At 46.1% G+C, this 18604-nt stretch overlaps 2 protein-coding genes across 14 annotated transcripts in view; one reads left to right on the top strand and one right to left on the bottom strand.

The window, feature by feature from the left end:
* ARVCF (armadillo repeat gene deleted in velocardiofacial syndrome) overlaps positions 1 to 3704 on the top strand; it is a 521911-nt gene extending 518207 nt beyond the window's left edge. For all 9 annotated transcript variants that reach the window (XM_019506985.1, XM_019506983.1, XM_019506978.1 and 6 more), the window contains one exon: positions 1976 to 3704. Coding sequence is in view for 1 of the 9 variants with exons in the window: in XM_019506980.1 (XP_019362525.1) it covers positions 1976 to 1981 (6 nt within the window). In the remaining 8 variants the exon portion in view is untranslated. The remainder of the gene's footprint in view (positions 1 to 1975) is intronic.
* A 3383-nt stretch (positions 3705 to 7087) lies between these two features.
* The window catches only part of COMT (catechol-O-methyltransferase), a 52724-nt gene continuing 41207 nt past the window's right edge, over positions 7088 to 18604 (bottom strand). For all 5 annotated transcript variants that reach the window (XM_019506992.1, XM_019506991.1, XM_019506990.1 and 2 more), the window contains 3 exons: positions 17889 to 18082; positions 14748 to 14879; positions 7088 to 11799 (listed from right to left, as the gene is read on the bottom strand). In XM_019506992.1, the coding sequence (XP_019362537.1) occupies positions 11620 to 11799; positions 14748 to 14879; positions 17889 to 18082 (506 nt within the window). In that variant the 3' untranslated portion in view covers positions 7088 to 11619. The remainder of the gene's footprint in view (positions 11800 to 14747; positions 14880 to 17888; positions 18083 to 18604) is intronic.

Genomic DNA, 18604 nt, shown 5'->3' with positions numbered 1-18604 from the left:
GTTCCCAGGCCCAGCATGGCAGTCTGGCCTTTTTATTCCACCTGGAAATTATATTCATCAGCAGGGAGGAAACCCCAGTCCAGAGAAAGAGGCATTAGGAGGCGGATTAAGATTATTGGGGCCCCAGGCAAAATCAAAGTTGTGGGCCCGCTTTAGAGGAGCAGCGACAGATCCATTGTTGCATATCAGATTGGCACCAGTAAAAGGAAAGTTAACATTATCGGCTATCAGCTATTTTTGGCAGCTGTAGCCAATTAATGTCACCAATAAATGCCACATACATGCAGCCAGGACTACAGCAGGGCAGTTGGAGAGCAGCATACAGCTGGTAAATCTTTTCGGGGGAGATCGGGGCCCCCATGGTAAGGGAGCAAGGGAGTGGGGCAGGGGCAGGTGCTGCCCAGCCAGGGTGGTGCATGGGACCCCAGGGCTGGAAGCGGGATGGAAGAGGGGAGGTTGGGAGGGAGGCTGGCTCCCCACTGCTGTGCACACCCCTGGGGGAGCATGTGCCCCCACAGATTTGTGGGTAGGGGGAGGGTGGGCTGCCTGCTATGGGCTCAGGGCCAGGGGCTGTGCCGGCCTCTTCCTGGTGGGAGGGCTGGGCTTAGAGTGCACTCACCTGTGCAGTGCTGGTGCTGGGAGGGGTAGCTATGCGGGGGCTACAGGGAATTTTGGGGTGGCAATATCCCCCCCCTCAACTCCCCTAGCACCGCTCCTGCTTGCAGCACTTCTCTACAGGGGGGTTGGGGAGCTATGGCCACCCAAAATTCCCTATAGCTCCCCCATAGCTACCCCTCCCAGAACCGCCATCACCCACCCCGAGCCCAGCCCTGGTCCAGCACCCCTGCCAGGTAGAGGCTTGCAGAGCCCCTGACCCTAAGCCCGCAGCGGGGAGCCCACCTTCATCCCACGCACAAATCCAAGGGGGCACGTGCCCCTCATGCCTCCCTGGGGGGTGCGCACAGTGGCAGGGAGCTCCGGCATAGCTAATAGAGGAACTTGGTAACACCAATAACCCCCAGCGACAGTGTGCATCTCTGCATGTCGCAGCCTCCTGGTGACTCTTTTAGCAGGGAGCTTTGGAGTCTAAATCTTTGAAGGCTCAAATTTAGGCTCATGTTGTTCCTCTTCTGAGACCTGAAACGGGTGGGGAAAGGCAATCTCTGGCTTGCCGTTAAAGGGGCATCAGGGACCCAAATGTTGTGGCATCCTCCAAAGGCGCTCCCAGCCCTTTGCCTCTGCTGCTCCGGTCCTGAGGAGTGACACCATTCCCGTGGGCCACCCTCGCCCATGCTAGAAGGAGCTGCAGTGTGACCATCGTGGTTCCTCACTTGACTTGAGCCCAGCTCCCTCAAGGTGAAAGGCCAGAGCATGAAACCACTCCACCTCCTTGGATCCTCAGAGGCCAGAAGTTTTGGATGGTGGCACTTCCCCATGGGGCACATTAGGAATCCTCCGGCCTTATGCAAGAGAAGTTCCCGTTGCAGAGAGGTGAAAATCGCCCCTGCATAGGGAAGACACACGGCTCCTGGTGTTTGTGCATCTTGTGTGCTGCACCGAAAATCCACCCCACCTCCCTGCTGAGTGAATGAAGCTCAGGGAGCACTAGTGTTGCCGTTGAATATTCAGTATTTCTGCCGCAGTGGTCCTCCAGCCAGGCTCAGTCTTGCGGGGCTTCATGTTGTACTAGGAAATCACACTCTCTTGCTCTAAATGCCTGAGATCTACGCCTTTGACCAGGCGTAGTAGTTCCATGTGTTCCCGCAAAGGAGAGAAGGTATTGGTGTGGGGGGTGGCTGTTTTTAATTAAATGTTCCTTTTTTCCCCAGTGCCTCCCCATTAAGGATCTCTGGCATTGGATGGGCCTTTGTAGCTTCCAAGCCTTGTGTTGCCTTTGTTCATACTCCTGTGCTGGAGCTTGCAGACACTGGTGTATTAAATTCACCTATTAATCGGCTCTGCCTTTATTTTGCAGGGCTAGAGTCCAACAACCTTTTTTTTTAATCGAGGGGAAAAATATTTGAACCAACACAGAGGATCTCATATATCACCACTGCCATTCAGATTCAGAGGGCGCTGCATCGTTGAACAGTCTGCAGGTTCTAGGAGGGTGTGGGGAGAAAACGCAGCCGACTGCCATCAGCCAACCCTGGAGCACCATGCCTTACAGGAAGACAATTTGCTCTTTTAAAACTCAGTTATATTCCCATCAGACATAGCCGCCCCCCGCCCCCACCTCCCACCCCCTCGAAGACAACAGACAAGCTTACGTCTAACTGGTTAGGTTCTCAGATGACTCTTGATGTTGGTGCCGAGCATGAGAAGAGAAGGTCATGTGATGGGGAAAAGGATGACTTTGCAAGTGAAAGAGGAACTGCAGAATATCTGAAATCTCCCTTAGGTGTAGCCGTGAAGACAATAGCACTTTTCTTTTGGGGGTTTTTGTTTTTGAACTGTGAATTTCAATTTTTAAAAATTTTATTTAGGGGTTTTTGACTAATATTGAGGTTGTGTTCTGTTTTTTGTTTTTTCCACAAGAAGTACAGGAATGTGGAGTTGGGTTTGTTGGATTTTAATGAAAGAGAAAAAACAGAAACTATTAAATGACGATTGAATGAACTGGAGAGAAATTGATGCAAGCTGTATAATCTGCTATTAGACTAAGCGATATCACACTGTGCTATATTATCATTATTATCTGGTGTACAATACTTCTGCCTTTTGAATTCTGCAATGGCTCTGTTTTTACTTCCACATATGTAAACAGTTCATTGAAGTTTTCACTGTCCCTAATTCAGAAAACTATGCTAAGAAATGGAGCTGGCTGATTGTTTATCTTTTCTGTTCCTGATGTTCACAGTAAGGAGTTTTTATTTTTAAGTGTATCAATGTTGGGTTAATGGTGACTGAATCCTTAAATATCATTTCTTTGCCATAGCTGGAAACACTTGGGAGAGAAACAGAAGCTTGTTTCCTCATTTAGGGAGGTGAAATGGGAACACGCGGGAAGCTTTAGGTGGTTCCTTCCTTTATATTTTAATAATAGACATGATTGCTATGGGATCCAGGTTTGGTTTTGGCTGTAGATCTTGAAGAGTGCTACAAAGGGAACTGTATTTTTTTCCCAGAAAAATCATCACCATCATGGTTTTGTACTGTTTCTTTCATTTTGAGGTTGTGCTCACGTTGGTCAGGGTAACACTCAACTGGCTGCAGAGAGTCTGCTTCAAGGCACCTAGTAGGCCGGTCGGCTGTCTGCATAGGGGAGACTGTTCACCCGACAAGAACTCGTTTTGCATGTTCGGTATCTGGTGATGCAGTGTACTAGATGCAAATCTTTGGCCTCCTTGGGTTGCTGATCCAGGGAGGGTGACAGGGGACAACGGGAGTCTACTCTTTTTCACGTAGTAGCGGACGCTTTCTGCTTTGTTTGTTGAGTTTCTGTTGTTGGTCGGTTGCTACGTTTACTCTGACAAGCTCCTAAAGCCAGTGTGATTGAAAGCACATTTTTGAATCAAGCAAACTTAATTTGGGGTTTTCAGTGCCTGCTGTTTCCTTTGTAATTTAAAAATGAAAAAAGAATAAAAAAAAACCCAAACCAAAAAAAAAAAGAACAACCCCCCCCAGACATAAACCCCTAAAAATATTACTGTAATAGTAAGCATCTAAATTTTTTGTAAAAAAAAAAAAAAAATTTAAAAAACTAAAAAAAAAAGCAAGCGTCAAGAGCTTTGTATCTTCTTGAGTATAACAAAATTTGACATGAATACATATATATAAATAAATAAATATATATAAATATATATATATTGTTGTGCAGAGGATAGGTTGCCAAAACCATGTAAAGTAGTTTGCAGGAGAAGGAAGCATTTCTGTTGATTCAGGGAAAGACCGATGCCAGAAGCTGTCAGCAGTTAGAATGACCTGCACGTGAATTTTTCCCCCGACTCCCCATCGTCAACCTACGTACGGGAGGGTGACTCCTGGGTCCTGAGGGCAGTGACATTGCTGGGAGCAAAGTCAGGTTGCAGTGACTGGTTACTTTTACCTTCATGAGAGTCATGTTGGGCCAAAGATGCTTAGCAGGTCTGGGGAAGCAAAGTGAGAGTCATCTGTAACTCTTTGGATTGGAACTGGGGACGCATTTTTCTACACCGAGGCATAAAGTGTGGTGAGTGAAACCAGATACCTAGTTTTACTATATATTCTAACAATGGTGCTCTTTTCATACTTGTCCTGCCGATAAGCGGAGACTCTTTTAACACGGCTGTTAGGCAGAAGAGTTTTCTACACTTTTGTTTCTGTACTTGGTGTATTCTTTTTGTATATCAAAGGATTTTTTTAAACTCTTTCTCCAGCAGTTAGCAACAGAACCTGCTTTGTAGCTTATTAGTAAGGGAGGGTCGACAGAGGGGCCCTGCGATCTGCAAGTCCCAGGTTGCTTTTATCACGGTATTTACCAAAGGAGTCTGAGCAGGAGATCATTGAAAAGCATAAGCTAACTCTTTTAAGACTTTTCTGATAAGACTTTACAGCATCTAATCGTATCATAATCCAAGAGCCAGCAAGAGGGGAGCAGAGAAAATGGCATGAGAGCCACAGCTGCAGGGACTGGACCAGGGGAGGGACCCAGAGGCCATTAAACTCGCATGAACTCCTACCCAGAGCAAGTCCCAAAGTGAAACAGCCACATGCTACGGGGACATTCAGCCTCGAGATCAGAAGCCGAGTTGGGCAGCTGGCCTTTTCTGTCAATAATGGGCCAAATGAAAACCACTGCGGGGCCTTTGAGAAGCAGAGTTAGCCCCCAAAAGGTCCTTTCTGTTGCCATCAGATCCACCCCCGTAGATGAGAAGAGATGAGACCAGCTTCTGAGAACCATTAGCACCAGTTGCTCTTTCCTTTTGTTTCCTGTGCGTTTCCGAAGCCACTGCTACGGCTGCCCGAAAGGGAAACGTCAGCTGGGAGTGGCAGGACGGCTCACGGGCATCACGTGGCTCAGCCAACGCTCGGCACAGCAAAGGTTCACTGGGGACATGCAGCAATAACAAGAAATGAATGGTGTACATTGCAATCTTGGTCCCCAAGCCGTTCCTTAGGCCAGTGGTCTCCAAAGTGGGGTGCGCGCACCCCAGAGGGTGCACGCAAGACGATCCATTGGGGTGGGGGAAGAAAATATTAGGACTTCTATTGCAGTTTACATGTGCCCGGTTACTACATATATTGGGGGGTGCGTGCTCAAAAATTTTTTACTGATTGGGGTGCACAATCAAAAAAGTTTGGAGACCACTGCCTTAGACAACTGAGTGGGGAGGCAAGTCTTAGGGCTGAATCGCATGCACTCCCACCAGCCAGAGGCCAAGGCAGAGGGACTCTTGTTCTGCCCTGTCATCCCCTTGGATCAGGGCCTCACAGGACAGGCAATGCCCATTGCAGTGACTGGCTCAGCAGGCCAGGTTGCAGGGACATTTATTCTCAGAAATGTACTGGGGCAGGCTTGATTTTTGGCAGCGGCGGCTCGCCAGTAAGTCCCTAGAGTACTGGCCCTGTCAGAACGTGTGTCGTTATGACTCTCGCTGTTCCCCGCCAAGGATGGACAGGCCACACTTGAGAAGAGATGGGATGCGGATGAAAACAGCAGTGGATGTTTTAGCTGGGTTTGCGTGGAAAGGAAGGTATGTGATTACACAGTAGCATGTGCAAGAAACAGGCCTGAAGTCAAGCAGATCTAGTGTCCCCAGTTTAGGTCTTTGGTTCCTCCAGAGCTTGTGATGGAGCACGCAGCCTCTCGCTGCCTTCCCACCCATTCCAGCCTCCGGCACCGTGGGCCGTGGCGGGCATCGGACCAGAGAGAGGTGTGAGGGGTTGAAAAGGCACCACAGGTTGTAGCGGGGAGTGTGTATGGAGCAGCAAGCAGACTACTGGATGCAGGTTTCTTGCTAAACAAAAGCAGGAGGGAGCCCTTCTGCCCAAGCAAAGGCTGTGATAATGTGGGGTATGTCCTGAGTCTCCAAGGCAGGGAGGAGACGAGAGACCACCAAGCGTTGGTCACCAAGCACTGCTGGAGCTGCTGTGGCCTGGGGTTGTAGTTTTGCCTGCTGCACGTTTGAGCAGTGGCTGTAGGGAGGCAGAAGGTTGCTGCACTTGCAGGCTCCTGTCCCCGGGTCTGGCTGGTTGTGCTCAGTGCAGGATCCAGGAGGGGTGGGCAAAGGCAAGGCTCTGAGCTGGTTTTCTGGTGTGCTGTTCCTGAAGCGGCTAGCCATGTGCGAGTCCAAGATTTGGATCATTTCCAGGACTGCTGTTGCTAACACTGGCTGGAACAGTCCCTTGGGGCAACTTTTCCAGCCGTAGGTTCATGGAGCACACTGTGTTGCAGACACACCACTTGCTTGCCCCAGCTCTGCTTCGTCTACCCAGGGATACTGCCTCCAGCATGTGGCATAGACCTAGCTGTGCTGTCTTTCAGCTACCCGTGGATTCCCCCAATGCTTCTCAAAGCAACTTTGTGTCTCCTTAACGCTGTTGAAGCCTTGTGAAAGGGCCTGGTTTGGTGCCGGGACAGGGAGGCACATGAAAGCCATGGTGTGCACGTTTGCTTCCACGAATGTAGTCGGCTCCTGCCACTGCTGATGAGAAAGGTGAAGTGTGGCATGCAAAGTACTTTTTCATCCTGCTGCAACTCCTGGAGCTTTAGGACGAAGTTAGCCCCTTTCATTAGTTACCTGCAGCTTATTGTGTGGTTTTGGCTCAGCTACCAATGAAAGGTGAGCACATTATAAAACCCTAGATAGAGTAGGCGAAGCTTCCAGGGCCAGTGGATGTACTAATGAGAGTTGGTTCTAATACCTTCTGTCTGTAAAACTGCTCATGTCCTCACTCTTTCTGTGAAAACCATAACGTGCCAATATCTTGAGCCCATACTTTTTTGTGCATTGGGGGTTGGGTCTCTCTCACATACTCCTGACGGTGTTTATATATGTATAGTTTCTGGCAAAGTCTCTTCACTTCAATGCTCCTAAAATCTGGTGTTTCCCTACCTTTCACAGAGGTTGTCTCTGATTACCGGTACAGTAACTAATCTAGTGTATTAAGGGAAGGTATTATGAACCTTTTTTTTTTCTATCTTAAATTTTCCATTGGGGTAGGATGTTCAGAAGTGCGATCTCACGGTGATGAGGAGGAAGGAGCATCTACTGCAAAGCCTGCCATCCTGGCAGAGGATATCATCCTTAAAAACAACAACAACAAAACTAGACTAAGAAGCTTACTGGTAATTAGTAGCTAATGTGTTTGTAACTATCATGTGCCTTAAAATTTTCATGGTAGGAAAATAAAAAAAAAATTTAAAAAAACCCAACAAAAAACAAATCACCAATGTGTTTTCTGTAATACTACTCAACATTATCTCTGTAGTTTAGACTGGTGGGTTTTTGCATTGTATTTACACTGTACTATAAACTGAAACGTAGAATGGTTTGATTTTAAGAGTTAAGAAGGGGAAAAAAAGGTGGATTATGCTTTTCATAGAACAAATGTTACCATGACAGAATGTATTATTATAGGAACTTTCTGTAACACAGACAAGTAGACTGCTTGTTAGCAACCAGGTGTGTAGGATAACTAACAATTTGGTGTGTTTTCAATAAATCATGCCTGGAAAGAATACACGTGCCACTGGTTATTTTTGTTTATTACATCAGATGTCCGAAATATTCCCCGGCCTTGTAACAGCATTCGCCCTGGACGGGGTTCTTGAAACCTAGCTCAATCCAGCATTGAGTGAGGTAGGAAAAGGCCTGTGGTAATGAAGACAATGGCAGTACATGCTGTAATGTGCTACAGCTACAAACTGGGATGCAGAGGCCATCTGCTGCAGCAGAAACGCATGTAATGGCTTGAGTGTAGATCATGGTTTCATTCAGATACAAAAAGAAAGGTCTGTTTGAAGGACTGCACGTTTGAACTGGCAAGGATAGCTTCCTGATGGCTTTCCCATTCGTGAGATAATGGACCTTTCCCAGCTTATGCTGACACAACCTTTATACTTTACATGTCTGCAAAATGCACGTGAATGTGTATGAATGTGTGCACAGTGTTTGTTTATTTTCTTATTTACACACACACATGCACACACACAGATAACTGAGGTCTCATAAATTTGCTGGAGCGAGACACAAGCCTTTGTTGAAAGCTTCATTCACCCTTTTCTCTTGCCATGCTGTTGGGGGATGCTGGATAATTGCTTTGCTGCTGCGTTGGAGGGTGACCTAGCCCAGATGTTGAAAAGATAAATTGGATGCTACAGATTATGGCCAACCACTGACAAACCGGAGCAACACCCTTAGGGGCTGACTCTCCCCAACAAGTTCGTCAGTGTTGATAAGATCAACAGGCAGACTGATGTGCCATCACACTTGCTGACCTTCACTACTCAAGCAAAACAAGAGTCCAGCAAAAAGCTGTAGGAGTAATAGCACGCAGCAGGGTTCTGGCAATGAGTGGAGATGGGGTTGTCTCCAGGAGTTAAACACTAAATATTACTACTTGTCAGAGACCAAACATCTAATACGTGTTCAAACTTCATTGTACCATTGCCCATGTTACTGTCTTGAGGGTCCAAAAGCCTTTAGCTGTGGATGTTTGCTAATAGCAGCAGTGGGGAATTTATCTTCAAATGTCTAGATCACAGATGTCCAGAAGGCATCCCTGAAAATTATGTAAAATCACCAACTGTTCTTGTCTATGCAGAAGGAAGCATCTGATTCTGGAAGTCATGTGGTGAGGGGCAGGACTCCTCAGCTCAGACTGACTCTTCAGAGGTAGCTCCAGCTTTCTGCTGCAGTGATTAATCTGAGATTTGTTTGTTCTTTGGATGCATTATGCGGCAATAAATAGTAGGTATGGCAGGTAAGACAGTGAGCCCAGACAAACATGTTGTTTCTACAGGTGACCTTTTATGGCTGTCAGAGTAATTTCATTTCCAGCTCATCACAGCTGGGGAAGATTTGAAGAGCCAAGTCCCAGAGGTGAAAGGTTAACTTGGGAACAATGAGCATGAAATATCACAGCCCTCACCTGTTTCAGAATCTCAACAGAAACTTGAGTGAAGAGCTCATCGTTGCAACAGTGGTCGCCAGGATTTTTGGCTCCTTGCAGTAAAAGCCTTGCTCGTAGTTAACGTGCAGTGTCCAGGTTGTGGTACAGGTTGACCAGGAAATGAAAAGTCAGAGGGACACAAGCAAGGTTAAAATTTCCAGGTGTATCTTACCTGCAGACTGTCTGTGGGGGGAACTTGGCCTTGTTCTTCTGCATTGCACACAGGACTGGGACCAGGGAAACCCTGCCAGTGTCACTCACTTGGCTCAGGGCATGGGCACATGAGCAAGCTAAAGTCCTGCTGGCTAAGACGTGGGAACACTTTTCCCTGGTTCTTTCTAGGTGGGTAGAGAAAAGGGCTGCGTCTTTTGACCTGCACATGATCTCCCAGTATTTTGTTCGGCTTCAGACCTCTTGCATGCAGCACTAGCCCAACAGGGAAGTTCTGAGCAGAAGGGGCATGTGGCCCTGGACATGGGTTTGATGTCATCAGTGACATCAAACCCATTTAAGCCGTGACAGCCACATGCCACGGCTTAAATCTAATCACAGGCAAGTAGGCTGAAAACAGAAGAGGATTGCCACAGTTACAACCTGTAAGACACACAGAAAAATATTTTGTGTCCCTATGAGCATTGCCCAGCCCCCCCGCGGACCCTGACCAGTTGCGCAAGGATGTAGATGGGCTTGTAAATGTTCTCGTCTCTGCAAATATTTGCAGACTGTTTAAAATCAGCTTTACAAACAATTTATATTTGAAAGACTGTGGGCTGATGATAGTGTGTTGCTTCCATGGTGACTCACTGCACGTGCAGCTATGCACGTTGCTAGAAGTCCTTTATGCTAATCTCAGATTGTGAAGTGGAAACTCAGAAAAGGACTGCACATGCACATGCACTCATGCACGGTTACAGCACTGAACAGTTGCTCTGGGTGCTGAGGTTTTTCACCTTCTCCTATGCAGTATATGTGGTTGGAGGCAATCTGGACTGTGGGCCACTAGTCTCTTGCAGCTTGAGAAGCCATGGGCTTTTCTGAGCTATAATAACTAGCTACTCCCATGGTTTTGCTTCATCATGGGTCTTTGCAAGAAAGCTTATTGGGTTATTATGGTTTGCTCTGTTCACCTTCAGTCTGACCTCCCAACCTGTCCCATAGGGCATTTTTGTCACTGGCCTGGAGGTATAACTCTCTCCAGAATCAACAATGCCTCAGTGCAGTAGCCCACAAAAGGAGATGGCCAAAGATATACTGGTACAACTCCAAAATAGGAAAGGGGATGGTGTGTCTCCAGAGTGCTGACACTAGGGTTCATTTCTGCTGCTGAACCATGGATCGAAGTGCCTGAAGCTGGCCAGAGTCCATGTGAAGCAAAATGGTGGCTCATGCTCCTGCTCAGTAACGGCACAAGTCGTTTTCCTCCTTATTTTTATTTACGAATGTGAACATTGTATCATTCTACCACATCGAGGGGCACTCTGAGACGTGCCACTGAATTAGTGCACCATTCAGGAGAGAAAAGTTACTTGGAGTGCGGCCTCGTACCTTGATGACGCTAACACTGAGTACTGACAGCACTTTACTATAGCATTAATATTACCCAGGGTGTACAGAAAGGCACAGTCTGTTGTGTCCCAGTAGAGAGCACCTTCTGGTTACCCAGCACTTGACCCAAGGGAAGAAACATGCCCTGCCCCCCAAGGAGGTGAGTTCTCTTAGGTACTATGCAAAGGGTTGGAAAATGGTGTTTGAACAAGGTCTTGGCAGTTTATGTAGTTTGAGCACTTTGTTAAAAGAAGTTGTTCCCTGTCTTCTGCGAACGTATCCTTTGGCTCATCTAGCTCTTACAGCCTTGCCCTCCTTGCTACCTACCACGTTGTCCACTGTCCAGTTGGGTTTCACCACCCGCAGCGGTCTTTTCTCCCTCCCAATGCCAGCCCCTGCTAGCAGGCAGTCCCAGTCTGCCTTTCCTCCAGCACAGGCCACAGTGTTGTTTTACCAGTAGCTGCCCTCGAATATCTGTGGTGTAACTGTAGGATTCTTCCCAGCAGCGCCTTGCCGGTAATTCAGCAAAATCAGTGCTGCTGAAGTACTCCTTCCCTGCCAACGGGGTGTTTCTTTCTCAAGAGCAATTAGTCTGTTTGGCTGTGGGACACAAGCTCTCAGCAGCTGCTGTGATTTTTCTGTTTCACTCCTGGCTCTTAGGGGGTTGAACTCAAAATAAAAAGATTATTTTTGCTGTTTGGCAACACAGAGATTGACTTAAGGGAAGTGTTATCCAGGGTGGGGGAGGCCACGTGAAAAGATAAAAGCAGGCTTCTCCATCTCATCTTTGGCTAGTTACCTTGTTTATACTCCCACTCTAAATCTTGGTTTCCCCCTCCTCTAAACTCCATTTGTTAGAATTTGCTTTAATTACAGGCCTTAAAATACAGAAAGCTAAACTTGAAGCACGAACACAGTTAACCTGTGCAGTTGCATTTACAATTTTTGAAACAGCACTTGGGTACCAAGGGCTTCATTTTATCCCAGAAACACGGCCTTCTCCATGGCATCTTTGACCTTCATGTACTCCAGGTGAGACGGGTAGTTGGTACACTCGAAATGACTGTTATTGCGGATGTACTTAATGAACTCAGGAGCCCCAGGACAGATTATATTGTCAGCCAGGATAACCGTGCCCTTCCTCAGCAAGCCACATTCCTAGAAAGAAGACAGAGTTGTTCTAAGTCATTTTCTTTGCTGTAGAAGGGGCTAAGGTATTTTTTAGTACATGTGCAATATGCTTTCATGAGAAACTTTTCATCCTCAAATGAGCTCCCGAAGTAACAGGTTCTAATATAAGCTTGACAGGGAGGGAGGGGTCGCTCTTCAAAAAAGATCTGAAAAGCTGGATCTTTCTTTTAACATGATCAGCAGTAAAAGCCTTAATGGTGCTCATGGGAGCCTGACATCATTAGGGTTCAGATTCAACAGCCTGTTGCAATGCCCAAGGGCCTAGCATGGTTTAAGGCTGTGTCTCTGGGGGGAGTTCAGAAGACAGCGCTGTGCTGGGTAACATTTGGAGGGTTTTCCTACAATGTCTCAGGGCTTTCTTCATGTGTTACATGAATGCATGGAAAAAGCATTTTAGCATAAGCAGGTTAAAAGCCCCCACACATGTTTGTGAAGCCTTCTGGTGCAGACAGCCTCAGTCAGGCACCAACACTACTATGAGAAAAAGCGCACTGAAAACTGAGAGCTCCTTGGCTTGCTGACCCTCGGCCCAGCTGCCCTGTTGTTTTGTTGGGTGGCAGGGCCCCAAAGGGACAGGCCGGCATGCTCCAAGGGGCCCTGCGGCACTATTATCATCGTGCAGCACACAGTGATATTCAGAAGCAGTTCTCTGACCGTATTTTCTTGTATCTTTCCTGAACAAATGAACAGAAATTGCCTCCCTGAGCTTACCAGCAATAAAAGCCCCAGCAGCATTTCCTGGCTACAGTAACAAGAAGCAGCTGCTGGACACTCTTTAGGGTGCTCCTTAACAGCTTCAGGACACTATGGATGATTTGGGTCCCTACAAGGTCATCTGTATCAAGCAGACTGGATAGACTAGAAGCTGTTAGCTCACCATGCTGGGCCCTTAATGTTGCACAAGGCAGAACAGAAGCAATGGGTCTGCAGTGTGTGTCCCCTGGTCTGTAATTCTCACTAAGTGGATTAGAAACCCGGGAGTGGAAATGGCATTTCTCCAGCTGTATTTCCCCGCCCCGAGCTGCTGTATCATCACAACGCCACTGAAATCTGGTGCATGCTCCCTGTGTCAAGGACCTTTCTCCAGCACTGTGGGAAAGGGGGAACAACATGGGCCATCTGAAATGCTCATTAGAAATGCCATAGCAACATGTTCTTTCTGCTTGGGGGAAACCTCGTGGGTATTTACTTCGGCTATCTCAGCTAAAATCCCCTAGCACTGCTGCACTGAATTCATTTGTTAGAGTAAGCAAAACAGTGCTGTGGTTTGCAACCAGAAACTGCTGAGGACGATGGAGCTAAATGACTCAAAGCTTTGCTTTGGCTGTTTTCTGAAGGCTCGGTGCTGAAAAAGGACATTCTAGCCCTCCAAATACCAGGGAGCTTGGAAGCAGTTTCACAGCGAGTTTAAAAGGGAAGATATATGCTGAGGAAAGACATTTCAGGGGAAAGGAAAAGAGTTACTGTCTTCCAGTTACTGAAAGGAAAATTCAGTAGTGAGTTTCTTTAAAAAAAAAACCCATCTCCCAAGCAAACCCTTCCCTATTTAAACAGCTGTCTGCACAAGGAGCGGGGCAACATGAGAAATGATGGGAGTTTACCAGACAGCCGCAGCTGTATTCTAGTGGGCACTGAAGCTGATGCTCTTTGACCAAGGGGCGATGTGGGTACTGCGAGGCTGTCAGTGAAGTAGTGACTGATCTGAAAGTAAGAGCATGCCCCATAAAACAGAGAGAGGGTAGATATTTGTGGAGAATGTAATTGCAACTGAAGCTGGCATTTCCTTCTAATTAGCTATTTGGTAATCACCAGCTCTCTAGGTTTAATGGCACTCCTGATGCTCTCTGGGATAATATCTGCTTATGTGCCATTTTATAAATATAGACGCTGTGATTAATTGCTGGGTTTTTTTGATGCCATTTGGAATTACCCCCAAGATCCTTAACAGTTCTAGTTTGTCATTACCGGTTGGTCAAACCAACCCACAATTTGCTGTTGCTACTGTTGCCACCTAGCTTTGTAACGAAGTCGCAGTAGCTGTTCTCTTTTACTGTGCCTGAAAGTTTATCTAACATATCTCCCAACCACACTGTGGGTCCTATAAAAGATATTAGCAAACCAATCTTGCATATCCCATCATGGCGACAACAGAACTGTAACACTATCGCCTTCGTTTTTGCCTGACACTCCTCACTCCAAGCTGTGGATGGAAAATAATCTGAACTGCAACGAGTGCCCAGGATGGTTTAATTCTGCATAGCACTAAGGGCTGCTCCATAGCCAAAGAGGTGGCAAGAAGACCCAAGTGATGTGTTGAAATTGGGACAAAGGGTGTTACAAGGAGAGAATCTCATCAAGAGGCGCTGGTGGCAGCACATCCCTGTGAAAGCACAGCCAGGGGAAGTTTCCCATCAGGATATTAGAAGAGGGTCCAAATTTGAAGTCAGGGGTTGGCATCTGAACTTCTTCACTTTTCAAGACATCTGGGGTCAAGTGTTCTAAGTTAGTCTGGTTCAGAGAGGCTGAAGCAAAGAAGTTCAGATCCAGACCTGGACTTTGATGGGCAGTTCTGGTTGGGATTTCTCTTTCACGTCTGTCATACAGGAAACCAAGGCTCTGAGGCTGGAGATAGCAGAGCAACCCCTGGAAGATGCTGCGTATCCTCAGCTCCCAGTGACACCAGCATGGAGGGGAGTTGAGGGCCTCATGCACCACTGTGAATTGGGTTCTGCTTCCTTTCGTCACATCTCCATGTACTTGCTACAAGACCTAGTGATGTGTGATATTTCCCGTTTATAGGAAATAGGCACTTGGCAAATATTATGGGGGGAGCGCAAATATGCAGGGGGTGCAGATTTTGCAGAAGTCTAGACATGTGCTACTTGACTCTTTGGACTGAAGTTGGCTCAACTCACCTGCAACAGGATAGTATCTGGTGTGTATCTTTCTTTCCCATGGTCGAGAAAGACAAAATCCAGTGTATCCACTTCATGCTTTTTCTTCAGCTGTGGGATAATTTCCTCTGAAGGGCCTTCTAGAATTTTAACCTGAAAAGGAAATTCATCTCTGGTTAATAAGTGAACACTTTTTTTTTTTTATCTCTCTCTTATGCACGGTGCCCCTAGCTCTTCTTAAGTTGTGGTCAGACTTCAGTGATCATGTTAATAGCCCTTGTGTATGAGGTCAGCTGAACTGTGCTGGCTGGGTTTGGGCCACATGGGCTTTTTTGATAAATTGACTCAATTATTTTTTTTCAAAATGTTTTTTCTCTCTGTGCAATTATAGGAAATCTGTGACCTTGGCTCTGTTGGGTAATGTGGCTCTCTGCTATCCACAGGGGAATCCACAGATGAAAAGTGTTTGACTTAGCTTGGAATTTCAGTCACATCTCAGTCGCGCCTTCTAGCCCAAAGGAAACAGGTCGTACAGAGGGGAGGTTAAAAAGACTGAGATTGTTTAGGCTGGTACACAGTTTGAGGTAAAATAACACTCTGCTCTACTTTACAGTCAGCAGAGAGTACAAGCAGGGTAGGGGCCATTGCATCCTGATTAGAGGTTTATTGGCACAAGCTGAACGACACTGAAGCACCTGTATTAGTTAAGCAGGTACTATATGGTGTGAATAAAAAAACAAAGTCAGAGAAGTCTGGCTGTTGGCTTATGGATCATAACTGATCAGTAGATTAACTCAGAGCTGGAAAATGCAACTTTATGCAGAGCTGTTATTTCAACCTTTGTTCAAGAAAAAGAAAAGGACTGAACGGTGTTTGGAGTCGATTGGGAAGGACACTTAAGTTCCTGCCTTTGACCCCACAGCAGCCTGAATGATACAGTCCAAATCTTTTGTCAGTGAAACTTCAGTATTGATTTGGAGCTTCTAGTTTATATCAGGGAATCAATGTTTTAGCTTAGACTATTGTGATAATACAGTGACATTTTCAGCAGTGTTGTTTGAGGTCACTAGTTAATAACCGATCACGGATCAGAAAATTGTGATTGGATGCCAAAAACCCAAGCTATTCTCAGTGAGATTGTTGCTATTTATTACTTGCATTATTGTAGCCCCTAGGGGCACTACTCATGCACAGACTTCACTGTCCTAGGTGCCAGACTCGCACACAACAAAAAAATGTTCCTGGTCCCATGGAGCTGACAATCTAAGCGGACAAGAACGAATGCAGACAGGCAGAAAGGTAACCGTGCAATGAGGAAACCACAAGGTAATATCAGTTGGGCATTTGATGTGGCACCATGTGGGAAGCTGCTAGTCCGATGGGGCAGGAGGGGCAAGGAACTGGCTAATGGGGAGACCACAACAGATCTTTGAGAAACCAAACTGTCAATTTTGCCAGAATTTTTCAAGAATTGATCTGGGATCTTATTTAATATATGTCATTAATGACCTTGGCACAAAAAAGTGAGAGTCTGCTAATGAAATCTGCTGATGACAGAAATGTTGTTAATACAGAGAACAGGAATCTCAGATAGGAAGAATGGAATCACCTTGAGTACGACCACAGGAATAGTACAAAGTGTAAGCTCATGTACTTGGGGCTAACAACAAGAATTTCTGCTGTTAGACAGGCTCATCAGGGGAAAACAAGAGAGGAGGAAACAGATGCATTTGTTAATCACAAAAAAGTTTATGAACTGTCAATGCAGTTGCAAAAAAAGCAAATGCAATTTTAGGATGAATAAAGTAAGGTGTTTTCTGTACAAGTAGGGAAGTATTAATGCCGTTGTACAAGGTACTGGTGACACCTCATTTGGAAGACTGTGGTCATGCACACTGGAGAAAGATGGATTTGAACCAGAATGGCCATAAAAAAAGGGCTCTGGGGAGGATCAGGGTCACGGAGAGGGCATTAAAAAAAGATCATGACTTGTTCAACAATTGCTAAATGAAGGATGAGAAGGGAGACTATTGTTTTTTGGATCAGTGGTTCTCAACCTTTAAGACTTGAGGCATGCCTCAGAAAATGTAAGATCTTCGTTTTGACTTGTTTTTTGACTACAGAAAAATAGCAGAGAAATTCCTCTGACACAAAGAAGTCAGAGAGACCACAGCAGGTCAGAATAGGTGTAATACTACGGATTCCTCTGTGAAACCTCTGGGTTTATCTTGCGAACCGTGGTTGAACACCTGAGAGTGCTAACCTTGTGAGCACCCTTGAAAGGGTCTCCAGGTATCCTGGTTAAGAATTACTACTCTAGATACATATCAGGGAAATAAATCCTGAGAGACAGAGAAGAACTGCTTACGCTGACGGACATTGCTGGCACAAGAACAAACGGGGATTAGCTGGCCATGAGTGGAGGCAGGCTGGAGATTTACATGAACAGTTTCTAGTGATCAGAAAAGCCAAGTTCTGGAGCAACATTTGAATTGGAGCAGGAGAGGTGAAAACCTAATTAGCTTTAAGACTAAGCTTGATGAGTTGATGAGAAGGATGATATGAGATAGTTGTGTGTGATGGCAGGGGACTTTAATTCAGTGAGGTAGGAGGCCCCTTCCAGGTCCATGCTCCTATGGCCCATCTCCAGGTCATCTGCCTACAGAAATAACCAATTATTAGGGAATGGGCCAAACTCACAAGATGTTTTCAGACTTCAGATTCAGGCCACTGGTTCTGCACATGTCCCTTTCAAGCCTTGCTCTGGCCCAAGTGTCAGACTCATTCGTGTCACTGGCACTTCCAAATTCCAGTTCTAGCTCTGATTTTTGGACACGCACCAGTTTTGTGACCCCAGCTTAGGACTGAACAGCAGCTGACTGGAGCATCTGTACTAAACACTGATTTGTCTTCAATATTTTGCATGTGAAAAGGAGCAATGATCTGACCCAGTGCCCATTAGACATTCTTCAGCTTAATACACTGATCATAGAGCTGAGCCTTGTTGTCAATCTCTGTTCATTGCTGAAATAGCCAAGGGTGTTGCAATAGCTATGTTTATCTCAGCATAAAGGCTATAATTTAAATACCCCACTACCATTTTTTCTGTCATAATGTCCATTTAGCCCTTTTTTTCAACAGCCACAGACAAATCAGAGGTACCTTCTCTTGTACTCCAGCAAACTCAATTATCTGCTTGGCAATGGCAGCAAACTCAGGGTTGAACTCAATGGTAAGCAGGCAGGCGCTGGGCTTCAACAGCCGAGCCATCCTCACAGCTGAATAACCACAGTATGTTCCCAGCTCCAATGAGGTCAAGGGCTTGGCCTCCTCCAGTACCTTATCTAGAATCAAACCTGAGCAGAAGGGAAACAGGTGAGCTTCTGACAAATCAAACAGCATCACGCGTAGGCAGGAAGTTACCAGAGAAACACTCACAAGTTCATTTACAAAGTTACCAGGGGGTTCAAAATGTGTGGGGGTTGATGCCAAGTTTTATCTAGGGATCCTTTTGCAAAGTGGCTCCTACATAAATCACTGTTGATCTGGAGTGGTCCAGAAGTCTTGGTAAGAACCCAATTAAACACATCAAGTGAAAAATGCTGCAGACTGCACCAGCAGCACGTGAGGACTCAACGTGGTCTCATGAACGCTTTCACAATTTCTTTTATGAATGGGGGTGACTTTAGGGAATGTTGTGATCTGACCTCCCATGTGGTGACAATTTCAATGTCCCCGTGTTTTGGTATGAAAAATGATTGCTGACCTATGTTTCAGATTTTAAACCTTCCAAATAGGAACTAGGTTCTTTGTGTCCAAAGAAAACGATTCTGATGGGCCTAGTTCAACAGAACAGCATAATCGTGGGTGCAAATGCA

The sequence above is a fragment of the Gavialis gangeticus genome, unplaced genomic scaffold, assembly GCF_001723915.1.
Source record: "Gavialis gangeticus isolate Ggan-Ray unplaced genomic scaffold, GavGan_comp1, whole genome shotgun sequence".
NCBI lineage: Eukaryota > Metazoa > Chordata > Crocodylia > Gavialidae > Gavialis > Gavialis gangeticus.
The sequence above is the reverse complement of the archived record's forward strand: the minus strand, read 5'-3'. Positions and strand labels throughout refer to the sequence as shown.